The 19,246-nt window shown below is 28.7% G+C and overlaps 2 protein-coding genes across 6 annotated transcripts; one reads left to right on the plus strand and one right to left on the minus strand.

Annotated features, from left to right (window-relative positions):
• Nucleotides 1-6: 6 nt before the first annotated feature.
• On the minus strand, nucleotides 7-9,633 carry LOC118450118 (fatty acyl-CoA reductase wat-like). Of its 5 annotated transcripts, none has more exons than XM_085664251.1 (9): nucleotides 9,548-9,633; nucleotides 8,889-9,194; nucleotides 8,520-8,798; nucleotides 8,204-8,443; nucleotides 6,519-6,826; nucleotides 5,456-5,700; nucleotides 5,012-5,358; nucleotides 4,744-4,931; nucleotides 7-4,535 (listed from the first exon to the last, which is right to left on the minus strand). In XM_085664251.1, the coding sequence occupies exons 4-6, from the start codon at nucleotides 8,286-8,288 to the stop codon at nucleotides 5,458-5,460; spliced, it is 636 nt and encodes a 211-aa protein (XP_085520377.1). In that variant the 5' UTR covers nucleotides 8,289-8,443; nucleotides 8,520-8,798; nucleotides 8,889-9,194; nucleotides 9,548-9,633; the 3' UTR covers nucleotides 7-4,535; nucleotides 4,744-4,931; nucleotides 5,012-5,358; nucleotides 5,456-5,457. The 5 variants fall into 5 exon arrangements, with proteins under 5 accessions (XP_085520377.1, XP_085520378.1, XP_085520374.1 ...); XM_085664252.1 differs by having other exon boundaries at nucleotides 8,889-9,081; nucleotides 9,548-9,623; XM_085664248.1 differs by lacking the exon at nucleotides 9,548-9,633 and having other exon boundaries at nucleotides 8,889-9,416.
• Nucleotides 9,634-15,407: 5,774 nt separating this feature from the next.
• LOC146872238 (fatty acyl-CoA reductase wat-like) lies at nucleotides 15,408-18,694 on the plus strand. Its single transcript, XM_085664152.1, has 9 exons — nucleotides 15,408-15,540; nucleotides 16,115-16,440; nucleotides 16,672-16,920; nucleotides 17,013-17,158; nucleotides 17,269-17,378; nucleotides 17,449-17,644; nucleotides 17,746-17,985; nucleotides 18,078-18,335; nucleotides 18,422-18,694. The coding sequence occupies exons 1-9, from the start codon at nucleotides 15,522-15,524 to the stop codon at nucleotides 18,525-18,527; spliced, it is 1,650 nt and encodes a 549-aa protein (XP_085520278.1). The 5' UTR covers nucleotides 15,408-15,521; the 3' UTR covers nucleotides 18,528-18,694.
• Nucleotides 18,695-19,246: the final 552 nt, after the last annotated feature.

Consider the following 19,246-nt stretch of genomic DNA (forward strand, 5'->3'; position numbering starts at 1 on the left):
TGTCTTTTTCTGAATAGGGTGCATTAACATAATATCTAAAAATTATATTTGCATTTATTATAAAATATTGACGTGGGATTTGTGAAAAAACAAATACAGATTACTCCCTGACTTTCCAATTAAATGGTTGGGATTTTTTCGAGGATTTTTTCGAAGTACACTCGGCTGCTTACGGAGATGAAAAGATTTTTATTCTTTGTCTTAATCATTTTTAATGACAAAAATCTATCATGATCTTTTTTTTAAATGCAGAACAATAAACAGAACGATATGTCTCATGTATTTAGAGAAGATGCAAAAAATCAGAAGTAAAGAAGCAGAACCTATCTGACCTGGTTGTTATGCAAGAAACACAAGAAATGAGTACAAAAGCAATCGGCAAGTGACAATGTAATAGAAAACGTAGATAATAATATTAATGCCTAAGTTACTGGTAGTTTTATATTACCCTACTTTTCGCACAGACCTGAATGATTTAATACAATAAGACAATGTGATAGCATGTTAATAACCTTCATGACAATTTAATCTATAAAGTTGATCGAATGAGTTGAGATTAGATGAGGGTGAAAAGATTAAGGAGACTGGCTACTCTTGATGATTGGAAAAAATTGATTTTTTTTTTACATTTTTATTAACTTTGAAGTTTTGTGAGGAATTTAAGCCAAGGTCAGTAAATTCGAAAAATTGACGAAGTTATAGGTGTTCATAGCTTGAACCGCTACAAGCGGTGTATCGCACGGTACGATCCATACATACTCGTCGTGTATAATTGTTCCATTGTGTCTTTTCGTATGTGTACAGTGAAGAAAAAGATATATGTGCTGTGTCTCCAGAAACTCTCCCGACTTTGTGTTATAACTTTGCACCTTAAAATAACTTTTAAGTTATATTTCGTGAGCGTCACTTTTCACGATGCCTGAACGTATCGAACAAAGAAAATACATCATATTTTGCCAAAAACTTGGGCATACATATTCGGAAACCATAGATATTATTCGTAAAATGTATGGCGATGAATCTATGAATGATATATAGAGTCAATTTAAAAGTGGTAGAGTAGATTTAAAAGTGATCGTACAGTTGAAAGCGAACCTCATTCTGGAAGACTCGTAACTGCTAAACCTCCTGAAAAAGTGGAACGTATTCAAATTTTAATTAATAAAAATCGGTGAATAATAAAAAAGACGGTTGAATAAGGATTATTATTTAGAAAAAAACCCATCGGATCTTTAATGATTTTCTCCGTGCATTGAAACATTACTTTCTCTTTTTTCGAATGTATCTAAAAATAAATGTGCTTAAAGATCCGGATATCCTTTGAATAACCTCTCGATCAAGAAGTTTTTCATAAATCTAATTTGGCCGGTTACGAATGCACTTTGACCATAGTAAAGCCTATGAATGGATATCAACTTTCTTTTTTATATGTTTTACTTTATTATTTGTTCTTAAAACGGTATCATTCTTGAATAACGCTACAACATGCAACATTATGTTACAAATAACATCTAATTTCTTAACGGAATACAAACAAAGAGTACTTTTCATAAGTTTTGTTAATGATTATCAATATTACCAATAAAAATATCTGCAAATCGGACAATTCAAAAATTGTTTATTATTAAAAATAAAATATTGCAAAAATTTTTTTTAAACCATCCTATGAAAGAATACGCTATATGTATATAAAAAACAAAAAATGTGATACATTGTTCCTCTCACTTTCGACAGTCTTGAATAATACAAATTTTACAATTTACGTAAAATTCTAGGAAAACCTTCTTTGCTTTACTATACATCGCACAATTGCTGGAAAGCTTAATCGTAATTGTGCACACTTCAAAATAATTTCAAATTGTGCACTTAGTGTGCGCTATACCCCAGGCATTTTGAACAGCAATCATTTAGACTGAACCAATAATTTTGACTTCAAAAAAATACTTTATATTCTTTGAAGCCTCGGAAATAATAATCAGTAGGTTTGAAAATGCATTTCCAATTTTTATATTATAAAAAACATTTATGAATCGTGCAATACGTAAAAATTGATTTTTTTCGTTAAAAACCTCATATGTTTTTTAATTTTCAATATTTCAAAAAACATCAAGCACCATAATCATCTTGAGACGAGTCTTTCTTCTTTCTTTGAAAATAAAATAAATACTCAAATGGTCGTACCAAAACATACAATTATTTTCTAGTACAAAAATATCTTATTTTAAGAACAAAAAATACTCATTAATTCCATCAATCTCCATTATTTTCAGTTTTTTTTTCATTCATTTAATTGAAATTACCATACATACAATCTTTTATCTCTACAAAGAGTTATAAAAAAACGAAATTACAGTAAAAAAATAATAAAATGTTTACTGGTGACCAATGAACTGAACGATGAATAACCCAACGTGATGCTTATGGCAAATTGAGCGTCTATATGAGGGACATTCAATTTTAGGTTTCCCGTCTTTCGAATGTGGACAAATCATAAGAGTGTTGCTTTTCATATACTATAATTCGAGAGAATTCATTTGCCCAATATCAAGTCCGAGTATGCTCTTAATTCCTAATTTTAAATCAAATCAAAGAAATAGCATATTGAAACGCTCTAATACAAAGTTCTACCAGACAAGATTGAGAATTTGAACATATTAATATTTCTATTTATTATAGAATTTTGACATTTCTATCAGCATTTTTACTTTTCAGTAATATTCTGAATTTATACCAATTATATCTAATATAATTATATCAAATATATCTAATATCCCGATGAAAATTCTTATAGGTCAACGATTAATTTTTTTATTATCAGTGACTGAATGACTTAACTGATTAAAAAATTCGACTCCTCCTTTATTTTCATTATATCATTCAATAATATACAATAACTTGTTCTTCCTTCTCATTGATTGCGTTTGATTTTGAGATATAACGAGACATAAGGTTAGAAAATAACTTCTACCATACTTATATATAGAATCATGCATGACGGCAAAAAGCATGAATGGACTAAAAATTTTTAATAATATAAAATCAAAAATTAACGCAAAACAAATTTACTGTGCCCAGGAGGAGAAGCACATCCTAGATTTCGCGAACTTCAATATTACTCCATCAAAATACAGCGACTGACACAATGAGAACTCTTCTGGCAATATAAAGATATATATCTCATCTACTGACAAATGCCGTCCCTAGTCCTATTTACAAACATTTATGTTTTAAATTGTGTTTATAGTTGGTCTGTGATGTCCTGCACCCCAAACAGGTACAACAAAAAGGATAAAAAAAAAAACGAGCAAAACTGCCAAAAAAGAAATAAAAAGTAGCTATTGAAAAAAGAATTAGAAATTTTAAGATGATTCATTTCTCGGGGCTGGCATTTTATATCAATTGTAAATATATTAAATATACTTAATAAGAATTTACCATAGAAACTTAGATTTCAAATTTTAACAATTTATTTCTCAACTCTGATGGCTAAAATTACAAAAATAAAAATTACTTAACCAATTGATTTAAAACCAATATACGTTCAAAATGTATTAAACTTTTACTAATTTGTTGAAGTAATTAAATTATATTTTTTTATCTCAAAAATTTGTTATTTAGAAAGTCAGCAAACTATTGAAAAAATCGTTATTTGAGTTTTCTGAGAACAATAGAGTTTTTAAATCCACGTCTCGTACATTTGTTATTTTGTGCATTTTCTACGACGCATATTTCAATAGTAACATTCGAACAGATTGAGAATTCGCTTGAAATTTATATCTTTTTCCTTTTTTTTTTTATTTTTTTAATATCACTTTTCAACCTGCGACAGATGGTCACCATCATGAGGAGTAGAAGAGTATCAGACCTTCGAAATGACGCAAAAAAGATCAAACCTGCTCGAAATTTTATGAGTAAAAATTCTCTAAAATATCTTTAACCCCTACCAAAAGTATCTCTACGTCTCATCAAACCATTTAACAAAGATCCCTTATTATAAAAGAAATAATTGACTTATATTATGGTGAAAGAGTACATTATTATTATTCCTCCTACATTTTCTTTGACAATCTTGCTTACTTCATGAAGACGGTAACGTTAGAAATAGTCCGGGAACGCTCAATAAAATAGCCCATATGATCACAAAAAAATACAGGCTATAAAAAGTTTGAATCCTTGATAGGTCCAGTAAAGCCTTAAAAAATCAAATAATCAATATCATTTGTAAATGATTGTCATAATAAACAGATGATGAATTAAAAATGCAAGAAACAAGATTCCTTCGCCATTTTATACGAGGTTGCGGAGGCGTTTCGATGGGATCCTTTAAGATGTATTTTCTCATTCTTGAAACATATGTTGTAAAATAAATATCTCAAACGATATCTTTCATATCACAAAGGAATAAATCACGATCTGCGGGTGTCAACTTCTTCATTAGTTCATTCCATCTTTCATTCGTATACCTCCATTCGTTCGTACAAAAATAACCAAACACGTCCGCCATTTGATGAATTTTCTTATACATTCTGAGTGACCTTTAACGAAAAGTATAATATATTTAAGCAAATGAAGTCTATTTAGATTAAATAAACATTTAAAAAAAAAATATAATGTTTTTAATATTCATTAAAAATCCGTCACTTCATAAAGACCAAACTATTATATTCGAATAAGGATGAATTAATTTAATTTGTTCTAAAATCATCATTTTATTCATTCATGAACGATATCATTTGACGCTACCTTAGATTATTAGCAATACCCCAAGCACTACCAGTTAATCCATTAATCGTCAGGACTCCGAGTACCAAGTTCACTTCCATCGATGCAACGCAATGATGAATTCACATTATTCCCATTAGAACATTTGCTGTAATTCCTATAGGTCCGTACATATTATCTACCCATCCTTGAATAGGTTCTCGATATCACTAGGAATATTTAATTGATTAACATACATCATTTATTGTTTTATTCTATAATTTATTACATAAATTACATTACTACCAACCAATTACAGGACGAAATATTTCAATTGGTATCGTGTCAGCATGCTTTTTTATCACATTCTCAGCAAGGGATTTCCTATACACATAACTATTTGGCCATCTTCCAAGTAAACCAAAATTAAAAAATTGTACCAGTGTATTATCAACCAACGTGCACCATCTATTTCTTTAATATCTTTGTTATAAATAAATATGAAACGTACTGCGGTGTAATATCATTAACTAATTTTTCTTCCATAAGGTCAATCAAATCGATCAATTTGTCAGCATCTATCGGTGGATCATAAATCTTTTCCTCGATCTGATTGTAAAGGCAGTTGACATAAACCGTGGATACGTGAACGAAACTCTGACATATTAAAAATAACAAACATTTATTATAATCAGAGCTTTCATTAAAAGATCTTGATAATCATTAGTAAGTATATATAGGATAAAGATGATACCTTCAGATTCGGCATTTGGACAAATTTATAAAATCCCTTAGACTTTGGACGTTAATAGCTATCGCCGCTTTCATTGCTTCATTGAATCTCACGGTCGCAGCGACATTGAAAACAATTGATACTTCGCTTGTGAGTGTAGCTCTATCAATTTTGAAAATACAAAGATTTGGCAAGCTACAATCTCCTTTAATTGTGAATATTCGTTTTCGGAATTTTGGTTCTTCCTTCCTCAACTTGGAAAATAACTAGAAAACGCACAGAATTGTAAATTTTGCCTATTTCGTTTAAATAAATGTCCTAACAAAATAAATAGCATTAGAAGACTTTGTACATGTCCAAAGTACACTAAAGCAATAATATATTTATTAATTTCTTGTTTCTTATATCTAACAAGTATATACAAGGTATTCAATTTATCTCAAATAATTAAAACTTGAGAGACTGAAGCGAGCAAAAAAATTTTTGAAGAGATTTGTTTGGTAAGATCGGAAACATTGGATGTCAAATTTCTTTATCAAGTCAAATTTATTTATTGTAATTCGAACGATATGGAAAATTCTACAGCTAAGTTCATTTTTTTAATAGAAATATATATTCTTTTTTCATGGTTCAATAATTTTTTGAGACGAATTCGACGACTTTCTATATGAAGTAATTTATTATTATAAAATATTATAAATTACATTACATTATAAATTCGTGAGATCTCAAATAAAAAGGAATACAAACATACATCAATAGTTCCTGACTGTTATACTCCATACTATTTAACATGAATGTAAATCAGTCCATCAAAAAGTAGTTATATAGTTCGATTTAAAAAAATGAATTTGCCTTTGAAATTCTCCCAACGTTTAACACGCTTAAAAAGAAATTGAAATTGAATGATGGATCTCTTCACAATAAACAAATCCGTACAAAAACTTTCATTTTTAAGTTCGACCTCTCACAAAATATTCCCATTTTTTAAAAATAAATAAGACACGCTGTATACATTATTTAATAAATACAGAATCTCATAGATAAGGAATCAAAGAAAATATAGAAATAATAAACAATTTACCGAATCTTCCATAAGTTCATCCAAGCGTTCAAGAACATTTTTCCCTTTTTTCGAACGTATCAAAATATAAATGCATCTGATGCCAGGACATCCTCTTAACAATTTCTCGATTAATAATTTTCCCATGAATCCAGTTCCGCCAGTTAAAAATACACTTTCATTGTCGTAAAACTTTTGAATAGGTATAAGATTGTCGATTATTTCGACGGATGATTCTATAGTTGATGTTCCAACTGTTGAATCAAGGGCCACTTCTTGGTCATACTCCTCTAACAGCGGTTTCATCACTTCTACGCTTCCAAATCGACCTATAAAAGTAAGCGTGAATTAGAATTTTTTTTAAATTCTATATCATAATTTTCTCTTTCAGACAGATTTTTTTAATCCGCTTCAGAAAAGAAAACTGATAATTTTATAAACGTCAGAGTATATATGCTAACGCGACGAAACTGAAATGTCTTCTGAAAAAATTATAAATTGTACTGTCGATTATTATTGACGCATTTTTTTATTCTAACGCATTTTATTCTAACGCATTTTATTCTAACTGCGTAGTTTCTTTTATCTTCATACTCATGTGACAATCACTTTCAATTATAAAATATATATTCATGGCAAGCACGTTGTGTATGTATATCTATATACTATTTTTCTGAGATATGAACGTACAAAAAGTAATAATGGGAAATAAAGAAGGTTAAATACGGTTGACAAAATATCCTCGAATAAATCTACATTTCAATAGTTTATTATAATATATTTTCTTCTTTAATCTATTATGATTTTGATCAAAGAAGCAATTTTTCGTGGGAAGAATTTTTCACCTTTTTGGCTTGTCTTGAAATTATTCGAAAAAATCAATTGACACAATGCGTTATGAGCGTAATGAGAGTCGATTGTGACATTGGTTCGTCGAAATTTATTCACAATAAGTATGTAGCGAATATCAAATACATATCTATATCTATAATAAATAGGTATCTTATTTTCAGCCTACCGTTTTGAGACACTGTTCGATAAAAACAAAAAACAACCGCTAAGGTTATGCATTCATTATCTTTTTTTTTTTAATCTTACGCCGAATTTTACGATAGTTTTCTCTCCATTCTTGATTTATCGTCACACAATTCAATTAAGAAATATAACGTTTAGATAACATTTTATATAACATTTTCTTTTTCTTATTTCGACTAATAAAATATACTAATAAAGTTTGACAATTACAGCCTACGATAATTAAATCCTGCATATATTTTTCCGAGATGCAAACGTGCAAAAAACAATAACAAGAAACAGCAAGTGTTAAGAACAATATGAATAATCAATCCCACTAATGTTACATTTACCAACTTCATGATCCATCTGCTCAATAAGTAATGAAACTTTACTAAGTCATTTATATGCTTCGAGAACTTACTTCTCTAGTTTCACTGGACTACATATATTCGGGATCAAAATGAAATTTTTGTTCTATCTAATTATTCTAACTTATAATTATCTTCTTTTTATTCTTTTGAAAATTATTATAAATTTAAATATTCGGTATCAAAAGAATATTATAAATGAACTGTAGAAAAATCAAGAGCGAATCTTAAATAATTCGAGAGAAAACGAATTATTAGTCTAAAAAAGAAGGAAGCTTTTCAGAAATTAGTATAAAAGAAATTATTTTAGTAAAAACTTACTTTTCAGTAGAAAAAGCAACCAAAATCCTCCGCTATTGTAAAATTTATCTCCTTCCAAACCGTCCAAGCTTATCAAAGATAACATTCTCTTAGAAATTTTTCAAGCTTGTAACTTTGTCTTGAAAATCACTTCATATCCTCAGCTACGACTGTCGTATTCCATTCCCAGCTATTCTGAGCCACTTTCAATTTGCCAGCATTACCATCATTAAATATGATGACAGTATCATATATACCAATCTGTGATATATGAGATACAGACAAATACATTTTTTGATATTCTTATCAATAGAATACAATAGAATGATTTATTTACATTTAATGTTTCCTATATAATTCCTCGATAGTAGTTTCTGGTAATTATCTTCATAACTGATATAACAGATTAACGCATAGTTTTTACAAGTTAACCAATACAGAGTTTCAGCTGCTTCAGCAGTTTTATATTTAAATCAATCGTTTGAACAAAAGTTGTGACCGTCTTGAAATTTCATGGAAAAATGTTATCCTATATATTATCTAGATTATGTTCACTGCTTCTTACGGCCTGGCCATAATATTTTAATAGCTGATTGACGACATCTGTCAGATGATCCTGTATAATTACACTGTTAGAAAGCGGTATCTTAGAATACTTCCTTCATGAAAGTCGGTTATAAATATTATTTTATATTACTGCACTTACTGTTTGATGTAAAAAATTGTTCTGAACATCTTCCACGATGTTTATTTTCTTTCTTGCTGCAACTTGTAAACTCATCGAACAGCGGATTTGAATATATCCAAATCTACAGTTATATTAATATCTCTTTCATTCAAATTTATCTTATTTGAATAGACTTCATTTCATTCTTAAAGTAACTTGAAGGAGTACAAGTCTGTGAAACCGATGTATAGGATATAGTTTCAATCCTAACCTCATTCGCAACTTTCGATATAATTCTGTAGTATCGATTCCCATTGTTTTTTACTGTTTTAAACATTGTTTTACCTATCATTTACGTATCATGGTTAAATCAAATAATTAATAAACAAGATTAATGCACTAGAACAACAGGTGAAAGAATCAAAAAATTATCACGTTCGTAAGACAAAATCGATTCTGAGAGAAAACACATACTGTATACAATCGTCAACGAATTAGAAAAATAAAAATTCCAGTAATCATATTTTCTCAATAAAAATAAAATCGAGAGCACAAATTCATTTTTTCACATATCAATAAATAATTTTCTCTACACGATATTGTAAGTGACGTCATAAAAATTTACTAATAAAAGATAAATATATATTTGTTCGATAATTTGTTGAAAAAATTATATTTTATATAATAAAAGTACTTACATAACATTATAATCCAAACATTAATGTTACTGAGATATACTTTATTTTAGAGAATGTAAATAATAAACGACTCCTTTTATCAAAATATATAACTATCTGTTAAAGTACCGTAAATCGGTACGCCGTCAACAGAGAGCGCTGATTACCACATCGATGGAGATGACCAATCACATGTAGGTGAAGCTACCAATAGGAGCGTAGCATTTGACACGTTCTACAGCTCGAAAAACAAAAAAAGTCTGCCGAAAGTTCACTTTCACTCAATCCATATTTTATCAGCACGAAGGACCTAGGAAGAAGGATTACTTAAAATTAACTGTTAAATTGGAGATATATTATGTATAATGTAACTAATAAAAAATCATTCAACACAATATCGTAACATGCTAACGTCGAACTAACTATGAATCTTTGATTCCAGAAATTCAATGTACTTACAAGTAATAAACTTTCACACGGAGTATATATGTGTTGATAATAGTTGAATGTATAGTTAATCGCAACATTGAGGATTGTATAGAGCTTTTAACTTTTAAAATTATTAAAGAACCGAGAAGTTGGTTAAACTCAAAACGATAATTCTTATTAACAAGATGTTAGCTAAAAACACAAAAGAATACCATAGATTATAATTTGTTGTGACGTTATTCGATCGAAGTATTCATAAAAGGTTCAACTTACGCTTATTCAAAATATTAAAAAAAGTTCGAACCTATTTCTCGTTTGAATTTACTTGAAATTACTGATTTTCCTCTTTGAAACAGATATGAAACATTCGAAACTATCCAATTAGAATCGAATCTACTTGTAAAATACTTAATTCCATTCCTGAATTCGGGAGTAATATACGCCTATAGATATGCAATCGTTAACTATTCTTCTTCACTCAGGGGTACTACCATGATCAAAGTATATTCATGAGCTGTAGAACAATATTTATAGAGGAATTATTCATTGAGTAATTTTTCAGAGACGTCAAGTCTTATATCTTATAAATTTCGAAATATCTTTCGATATGTCCGAAAAAAAGAAGAAGATAATTTGAGGATTGAATGAGTTATTATTTTTGATCGATAATTATTTCTATATTTTATTTCATCTTCATTTAAATCATAGATTTCTTGATTCCGTATAAAAAGCAAAGTAGATATTTTCTACGATGAGAGAGGAACAATCGGAATTCCGAACGAAAAGGAAACGAAACTATTTCCCGTGATCGAGGATAATTGTAATTTGAAGAATTTTGTTATTTCGATAACCGATAGAATTACACACATACACGAAGTATCAATTGTTTTTTATGTTACGCCGTATTCATAAAGTTTAACGAAAAAATCTTCTGCAGTGGGCTTGACTTGATGAAGGAATTTGCTTATACAAAATGCAGATAGTAAATGGTATATAAATATTTCAACATTAATGTGTTTGTGAGTATGAGAATGTAAGGGATCCTAAAGTTCATCGTAAATGAATACATTTATTATTTTTCTTTTTATTTTACGTTCACTCTTCTTTTTGCAACAATTGAATGCGATGATTATGTTTTCATTCACATAACTTGCCCAAGGAAAAGGCAAAATTTAGGTGCACATCTTTATGTGCGTCTATATGTGTTACGTGCCAACACGCAATATGAGTTTGTCTCCGCAATGCGTTGAATAAAAAATATTTTTGCTAGATTGGAGATATTTAAATGTATAATTTATTCTCTAGATGGTAATTGAATAATGTATTCCTAGATGGTAATTGAAGAGAAAGTTTTTAAGAGTAGAAGGTAGATTTAGTGTGATGATTGATTTGCAGGATAGATTTTCGAAAAAAGGCAAACTGAGGAGGAGAGATTTGTTTTAGAAAGTTGGTGAGAAATAGAAAAAGTCCTGTAAGAGAGGAGAAAGCGTTGGCTGGGGATAAGGATGTCTTGTGGTGTTATGGTTTCGTGAGGATATCTATATTTAACAATCTTAAAATGATTAAATATACTAATATTTAATTTATACGTATAATATAAATTACAATAATAATGATAATAATGATAATAATACAACTAATAATATGACTAATGATAATGATAATGATGATAATAATGATAATAGTATCATAATAATAATAACAATTATGATAAAGATATTAATTACAATGATAGTATTATAGTAGATGTAGATGACATGGAATTGAACATAACATTCCGTGGATCTGGCATCTACGGGACTTGCTTAATCGCGGCAATAATTTTTACATTTTTACATTTAAAATAAAACTTTAGAATAATTGTTATACCTGTGAAAAGTATGGAATATTTTAGTTTGAAAATGAAGCAACGTATCTATGCCACGATTACTTTTATTATTAATATTTTCTTGTGAAATAATTTCATTAATAGCTTTTATTACAATTTGGAATTAATAGTAACCATTAAAAGATTGTATTTAACAATTAAATAGAAGTATGATAAATGGTTAATCAGATTATAAAATTATATATATATAATTATTATAATAATATATAAATAATATATATTTATATATATATATATATATATATATATATATATATATTTCTTATTCTTTTTTCAATTTATCCACAAAAATCCTTGACAGTTTGATTAAGTCGATTGGAAATTTATCAAACCTGATTATTATGCCGCATCCATACAAGGCGTTTATCAAAAAAACCAATACTTACTTTTAGATGTGAACTATATGACTCGTATGAAAATGTTATTCTAAAGTGATTGGTGACCAATACCTTCACATAGTCATAGTCGTAGTCATAGTCTCGTTTTAATTTTTATTCGAAGATGCTTATTATAGGTTAAGTTTTTGGGCGCATAATAGTTTGCAAATATTTTTTGTTAACCGGTTACGTTTTTGCTTTTTTCTTGCATTTAATTTACATTCGATCTTTTTTAATATTATCGATAAATTATTATAATCGTGCTTACGTGTATGTAAAAAAGAAATGTAATAGCATACAAATGATATTTTCTCGTAGTACAATATTAATCGAATAATTTAATGCAAATTGATATGATATAAAATTTTTATTTCAAACGTAAATAGCTGACGTCGATTTCATTTTCTCATTGCATCTCACAGTCGAAGCAACGAAGAAAACAATCGGGACCTCTCGTATAAGTATAGTTCTATCGACCATTAAGATACCAAGATTCGGCAAATTACAGTCGCCTTTGATTGAGATTATGCGTTGTGGAAATTCTGAATGTCTATTCTTCAGCGTGAAAAATAACTGTAGAAATCACACATTGAAAGATTTGTGAATCTATCCGTTTTTCGGATCATAAATAAGTATTATTTCATGAAAAACAACCATTTGCAACTTCTAGCATGTTCAACGAGTATCATATTACAAAATATATTTATCAATTTTTTTCTTCTTACGTGTACTAAATATTAAATTTTTAATACCGTTTCTAGTGGTAACAAGGAATCTCAAAATTTAATCAAAGTGATATATAGAAAATTTAATTATATTATTAGATATTAGTAAGAAATAACAATCGATCACATTTAAACAACTCATTATTCGAATCTTCCATGAGTTTCTTTATTCATGGAAGCACGTTCTTCACTAATTTTCGAATATATCGGAAGTTAAATGAATCTGATGACGTGCTAATTTCTCAACAATTTTTCATTGAATAATTTCATCTTGTTACCGTTGATAATTATTCATGGAGTTAATAGAATTATCGGATTAGTTTTAGAAATAAATGAAAAATAGAAAGAAAAGGTTGTACTAAAAATCAATGAGTACAATGAAGAAATACAGAAAATAGGAAAATAAATCATTCTAAATTAGATATATTACATAAGCATTATAATAAACATTTAACCAATACGTCAAAATTTAATTTTGAAATGTAGTGTTTTCGTTCGTTATTTGTTGTGTACAATGATAGTTAAAGTTTTGAAAGGTAGAGGGAAAAGGCTACCAACTTCTACTAGAATTTATAATTCAGTGCAAGAATGCCCTTCTTTCGTGTAGCATCTAAAAATTGCATGAGCACAAGAGAAAAACGTTTAGAACTTCGATGAATGTGCGTCAATTTTAATTATGCAAAATGGAAAATACTTCTAAAACTAAGTTAAGTTTATGTAAATTTGCATTAAAAATTCATAATTATAAAATATGATATAAAGATTTAGTCATATTCCTCTATGATAATTGAACAAATTCCAAGTCTACATTGAAAAAAGTATAAAAAAACTTTTTGAGTTACACGCATTTATGCGAAATATTTTTTCAGTTAATTAGATATTATCATAATTTAACAAAATAAAAAAAACTAGTTGCAAAATATTGCACTCTAATTGTAATGAGATACTGCTAAACCGAAAATATAATGGTCCGTGTTAATTAAAATACTAACAAATTTTTCATAATTTTTGAAATATTATATATTTTTGTATAATCAAAATTTAAATAAACATAAAGAATTTAAATTAATATATTATAATTTAAACAATCAAATTAATAAATCACAACCATTACTACAACAATTTGGCAATACAAAAATTTTTTAAATATTAATGTAATACTTTAATATAGAAAATTTTTATTTTTACTAATATTTATATTTATATTTTTGATATAAAGATCAAAGGAGAAAATAAAAGCAAGCAAATGAGGAAGAGAGGATGTAATTATATTCGGAGACAATATTCTACATTCAACATAAAATTATTCTACAATTAACATAAAAATAGAGAAGAAATTTATTATAAGTAAGTCCTCTTTCACTCGTCTCATTAAGACGCATCGTATCGATTTATTTTACAAATAAAATCCGGTTAAACCTGATTAAAATTAGAAATCATATTTCTCTATACTCCATGAATAAAAGAGAAAGTATAGCGTAATAATTATGGTGGAAGGTCATAACAATGAATGATATTCATTTCAAAGATACTTTGAGAGACGTAACAAACATTTTTCACTACGTATTACGTATTATTTTGGTACTTTTTCATTTCGAAAAAACACTGATATATTCATATGTGATGATATCAGATCATTCAAAATAATCATGGATTTTCCAATTACGAAACTTTTTATTTAACAGCGTTCTAAACATTTAATTGGATAATGATCCTTCAACCATTTGAATAAAAAAATAAATAAATATTTGTAAACAGGGAAATAAAATCAACGAGGTAATTATTGACCAAAGAATTGTGAAGAGGATATCACTTAACTAAAAAAATAGATATATCTTTTGACACGTTCCGTTAAAAAGAAATTAATTGACCATGATAATCGTTATCTGACTGCCTGTACCAATAATTACATAAATTCTTGCATCATTTCCAAACTCGTCTAGAAAGCAACATGTAAATTCGAATGTAGAAATTCTTTGTGTTATTCTACCTTACACATTAATTTTGATCTTCCTTTCTTTACTTCTTCTCATGAATGTTTCATCCATTTCTAAAGTAAGACTGATAATTTTAATTTTCGTTTAAGTACATATTATTGATCATGTCTCCTAACGATAAAAATATACATGTCCTAAATATGCCATTGAAACGTTTCTACAAGCATATATAAAATAACAAAGACTTCTTTTTTCTTGCCTTTTTTTTATTGTTCCTTTGTCATTAGAATTTAAAATAATGCCCACTTTCCGAATTTATGCTTTATTGGATACATCAAGCATAAAAACAAGCAATAACCTGTGTGTCCTGATCGCTTCTTTTGAAACACATGCGTCTTCCAGGATATGAATTATGTTCGAATATAAGAAAAAAAAACAAGAGTGTCGAAAAAGATCAAGAATTGATCAAAGAAACGTGGTGGGAGAAAAAGGATAAATGCTTTTGGTTGTTTCTATACTTCAGTTCAAACGTGAGCCTCGTTAAAACAACAGCTACAATTGTCCTAAGGAATAGAAAACAAATCTCTACTCCGAATGTTCATAACATTACTATAAACCCGCCTGCTTTAATTGTGCAATATGGAAAATAATTCTGAAAGTAAGTAAATTTTATAGAAGTATTTTATAGAAGTACTTAAAAAGAACCAGAATCAAATGATGTGTTCTAAAAATTTAGTAACATTCTTTTACGAAAATTCAAATAAATGATTACGTGAAAATTTTAAAAACCATAAAAAAGTTTGTGAATTACACGAAATTACGTTTGCAATTTAAATGTTTTTTTACCCTATAGTAGATAAAAAACAATATCATGAAGCAACTAATATTAATATATGTACATGTTTCTTTTTTATATGTTACGTGGTATTTTTCACTTTCGAATTCAAAACACCAATTATCGATCATTTTCTATCATAACAAAATTGTCTATTTTAAATTATAGATATATATTAGGACGAGTAATAGATGCCATGAACGTCTTTTAACAATCGATATTAAGATAGAAAGAGCAAACCCATCGGAATAAAGATTGTGTTAATCAAACGTTCGATTATAATATTTTCAACGGACACTTGAACTTACTTGCAATATCGTTTAAACGATTACAATAAATAAATACGATAGAGAAACAGAGAAGATATCTACATTTATGTTTATGTTTATGTTTACAGATCGATTTAGAAAAGCAAATATGATAGACGTACAGCCAGAAAGAGGTGAACAAGAAATGGCCCTATCTTCTTTGAGAGATGCTACGAAAACTAAATATGCACCTGTGTGTATCCAACCCAACGAGGATAATTACGAACTCACGCACATTCAAAAATTTTACAGTGGTCAAAGTATTTTTATAACTGGTGGAACAGGATTTATAGGAAAGTTATTGATCGAGAAATTGTTAAGAGAATGTCCCGGTATCACTTGCATTTACCTTTTGATACGTACAAAAAGAGGAAAAAGTGTACATCAACGCTTGAAAGAACTAATCGAAAATTCTGTGAGTTATTATATCTATTACAGGGATTAGTAAATTATTATTTCACTTTTAATTCAACTTTGAAATTATCTCTTTCTATTAAATAATATAATTGGTATATAAAATAAAGAAAATTGAGAAACAAAGTACTGGTCTATCATAACGTGGAAAAGATCGCAAAAAGTCGTTTTCCTGTCATTTTTGATAACGAACGCTAGAGAGAAAATATTTACAACTCTGTCAACTTTCCAGTTATTTTCCACTTTGAGAGAGAAACAACCAACATTCCAGAATCGAATAGTCCCAATCAAGGGCGATTGTACCTTGCCGAATCTTGATATCTCAATGGTCGATAGAGCTACATTAATACGCGAGGTCTCAATAATCTTTCATGTCGCCGCAACCGTTAAATTCAACGAGAAAATAAAATTGGCGACAGAAATCAACGTTCGAAGTGTAAAGGATATAATAAATTTGTCCAAAGAAATGTCAAAACTGAAGGTACCAACTTTGTCCTTTGTATACGTATTAATAACAATCAGGGTTTTTCAAAATCTGACTGTAGCAAATCTTTGTTACCCTTAAATTTTCAGAGTGTTGTGCATGTATCTACGGCTTATGCCAATTGTTTTCATATTCCACTCGAGGAGAAATTTTATGATCCACCGATAGATCCCGATAAGTTGATGAATTTGGTGAACAGTATAAATGAAAAATTGCTCGACGATATTACCCCACAGTACGTTTATATCTCGGAGTATCGATTGCTTAGTTTCATATTTAGTCATAGAAAATATGAAATGAATAGATAGAACACTTAATTACACTCACACAATTGTTTGATTGTAGATTAATCGGAATATGGCCAAATACTTATGTTTATACGAAAACAGTCGCAGAGAATTTTATAAAAAAGCATGCTGACTCTATACCGATTGGAATATTTCGTCCAGGAATGGGTTGGTAGTAATGTAATCCTTACAGTATAAAACAATAAATGGTGTATGTTAATCAATTTAATATTCCTAGTGACATCCACGTATCGAGAACCTATACAAGGATGGATCGACAACTTGTACGGACCAACAGGAATTACAACAAATATTCTATTGGGATTAATGCGAATTCTCCATTGCGATGGATCGATAAATATGGACTTGGTACCTGGAGATTTGACCGCCAATGGAATAATCGCTAGCGCATGGGAGATTGCAAATAATCGAAAGTAACGGCAAATACTCGTAACAATATTTTTAGGATCAAATTAAATAATGATATTAGAAAATATTGAATTAATTCGTCTGTATGAATACATAATCTTTTTAGATCCAATGAAGATATTCCAATTTACAATTATGTATCAAAGGACAATCCATTCACTTTCGGCAGATTTTTGAATAAGATACTTAAGTATGTAGAACTGGTACCATCTGAAAAGGCAATTTGGTGCCCCATCTTTGAAATAACAAAATATCGGCCGATCTATCTTTTCTACATATATTTTGTTCATTTCCTACCAGCTCTTATAATCGATACACTCTCTTTGTGCAGGGGGAAAAACCCTAGGTAAATTTCTCTTATCTTATTTTTTGGAGGGAGCATATTAGAACGATAAAAAAGCGAAAAATTTCATCTGACGATAATCCTTTTCGTTCAAGGTTACTCAGAATGTATAATAAAATTCACGAAATGTCAGATCTACTTAGTTATTTTTGTATAAACGAAAAAAAATTTACGAATGAAAGATGGAACGAATTGTTGAGGAAGTTGACGCTCGAAGATCGTGAATTATTCTTTTGTGATATGAAGGATCTCGTTTGGAATACTTATTTTGAAACATACTTCTCAGGTATAAGAAAATATATCTTAAAGGATCCTATTGAGACACTTCCACAAGCTCGTATAAAAAAGCGGAGGTAACTTTTTTATTGCATTATTACTTCGTTGTTCCTTTATTATGAACAATCACTTTCAAATAATATTGATTTTTGAAATTTTCAAGGTTTTATTTGATGCATCAAGCATTGAAACTTCTTATCGCCTGTGTCCTATTTATCATCACATGGGCTATGATTTCCAGGCTGCTTGTAACATTTGAATCCCCGTAAATGAAGCAAAGATAAGCAAATGAATGAAGGATAACAATGAGCATAATTTAGACTATCGCCTATGTACTAATCAATAATTTCTTGAATGAAAATAAATCGTTATTAAACGGTTTTTATTCGTGAAATCTCGGACAGGTGTTGGGATTAGAACTTTTTCCTTATATATACTACGCCATTTATTGCATATAATATATACTTATTTTTTTATATTTAATTTTTATTAAATGTTAACTTGTGGCCAAATACTTAGCCATGAGTTTCATTCCTAATCTCCTTTGAAACAATGTATTACTTTTACTGGATTTTCTCTTTCTTAGTAAAAATTAAGATAAATCGAGTAAGACAATAATTCAAAGTTTGTTCGACAAATATATATTTCGAAATCATAACTGCTGTGATTTGTTCTCGAAATACATATTAAATCCGTATCATTTTTATTGGTAAATTTATTATTTTGGATTTTTTTGTGAAGTGCATTCATCATACTGATCTCAAATCCCATAAATTTAACCAAAACGTCGAAAATTAATTTCTAAATGTAAAGTTTTGGATCGTTGAGAGTTGCGTACACTGATAGTTTAAGCCTTCTATGGTTGAAGAAAAAGGCAACCTATTTCTACTAAACTTTATAGTTCAATGCAATAGTGAGTACATTCAACAACAACATCTGTACGTGACATGAGCATTAGGAATTAATGCTTGCTTCAAACATTTATAAT

Source organism: Vespa mandarinia, chromosome 25 (genome assembly GCF_050613455.1).
Source record: "Vespa mandarinia isolate Hongniang chromosome 25, ASM5061345v1, whole genome shotgun sequence".
NCBI classification, from domain to species: Eukaryota; Metazoa; Arthropoda; class Insecta; order Hymenoptera; family Vespidae; genus Vespa; species Vespa mandarinia.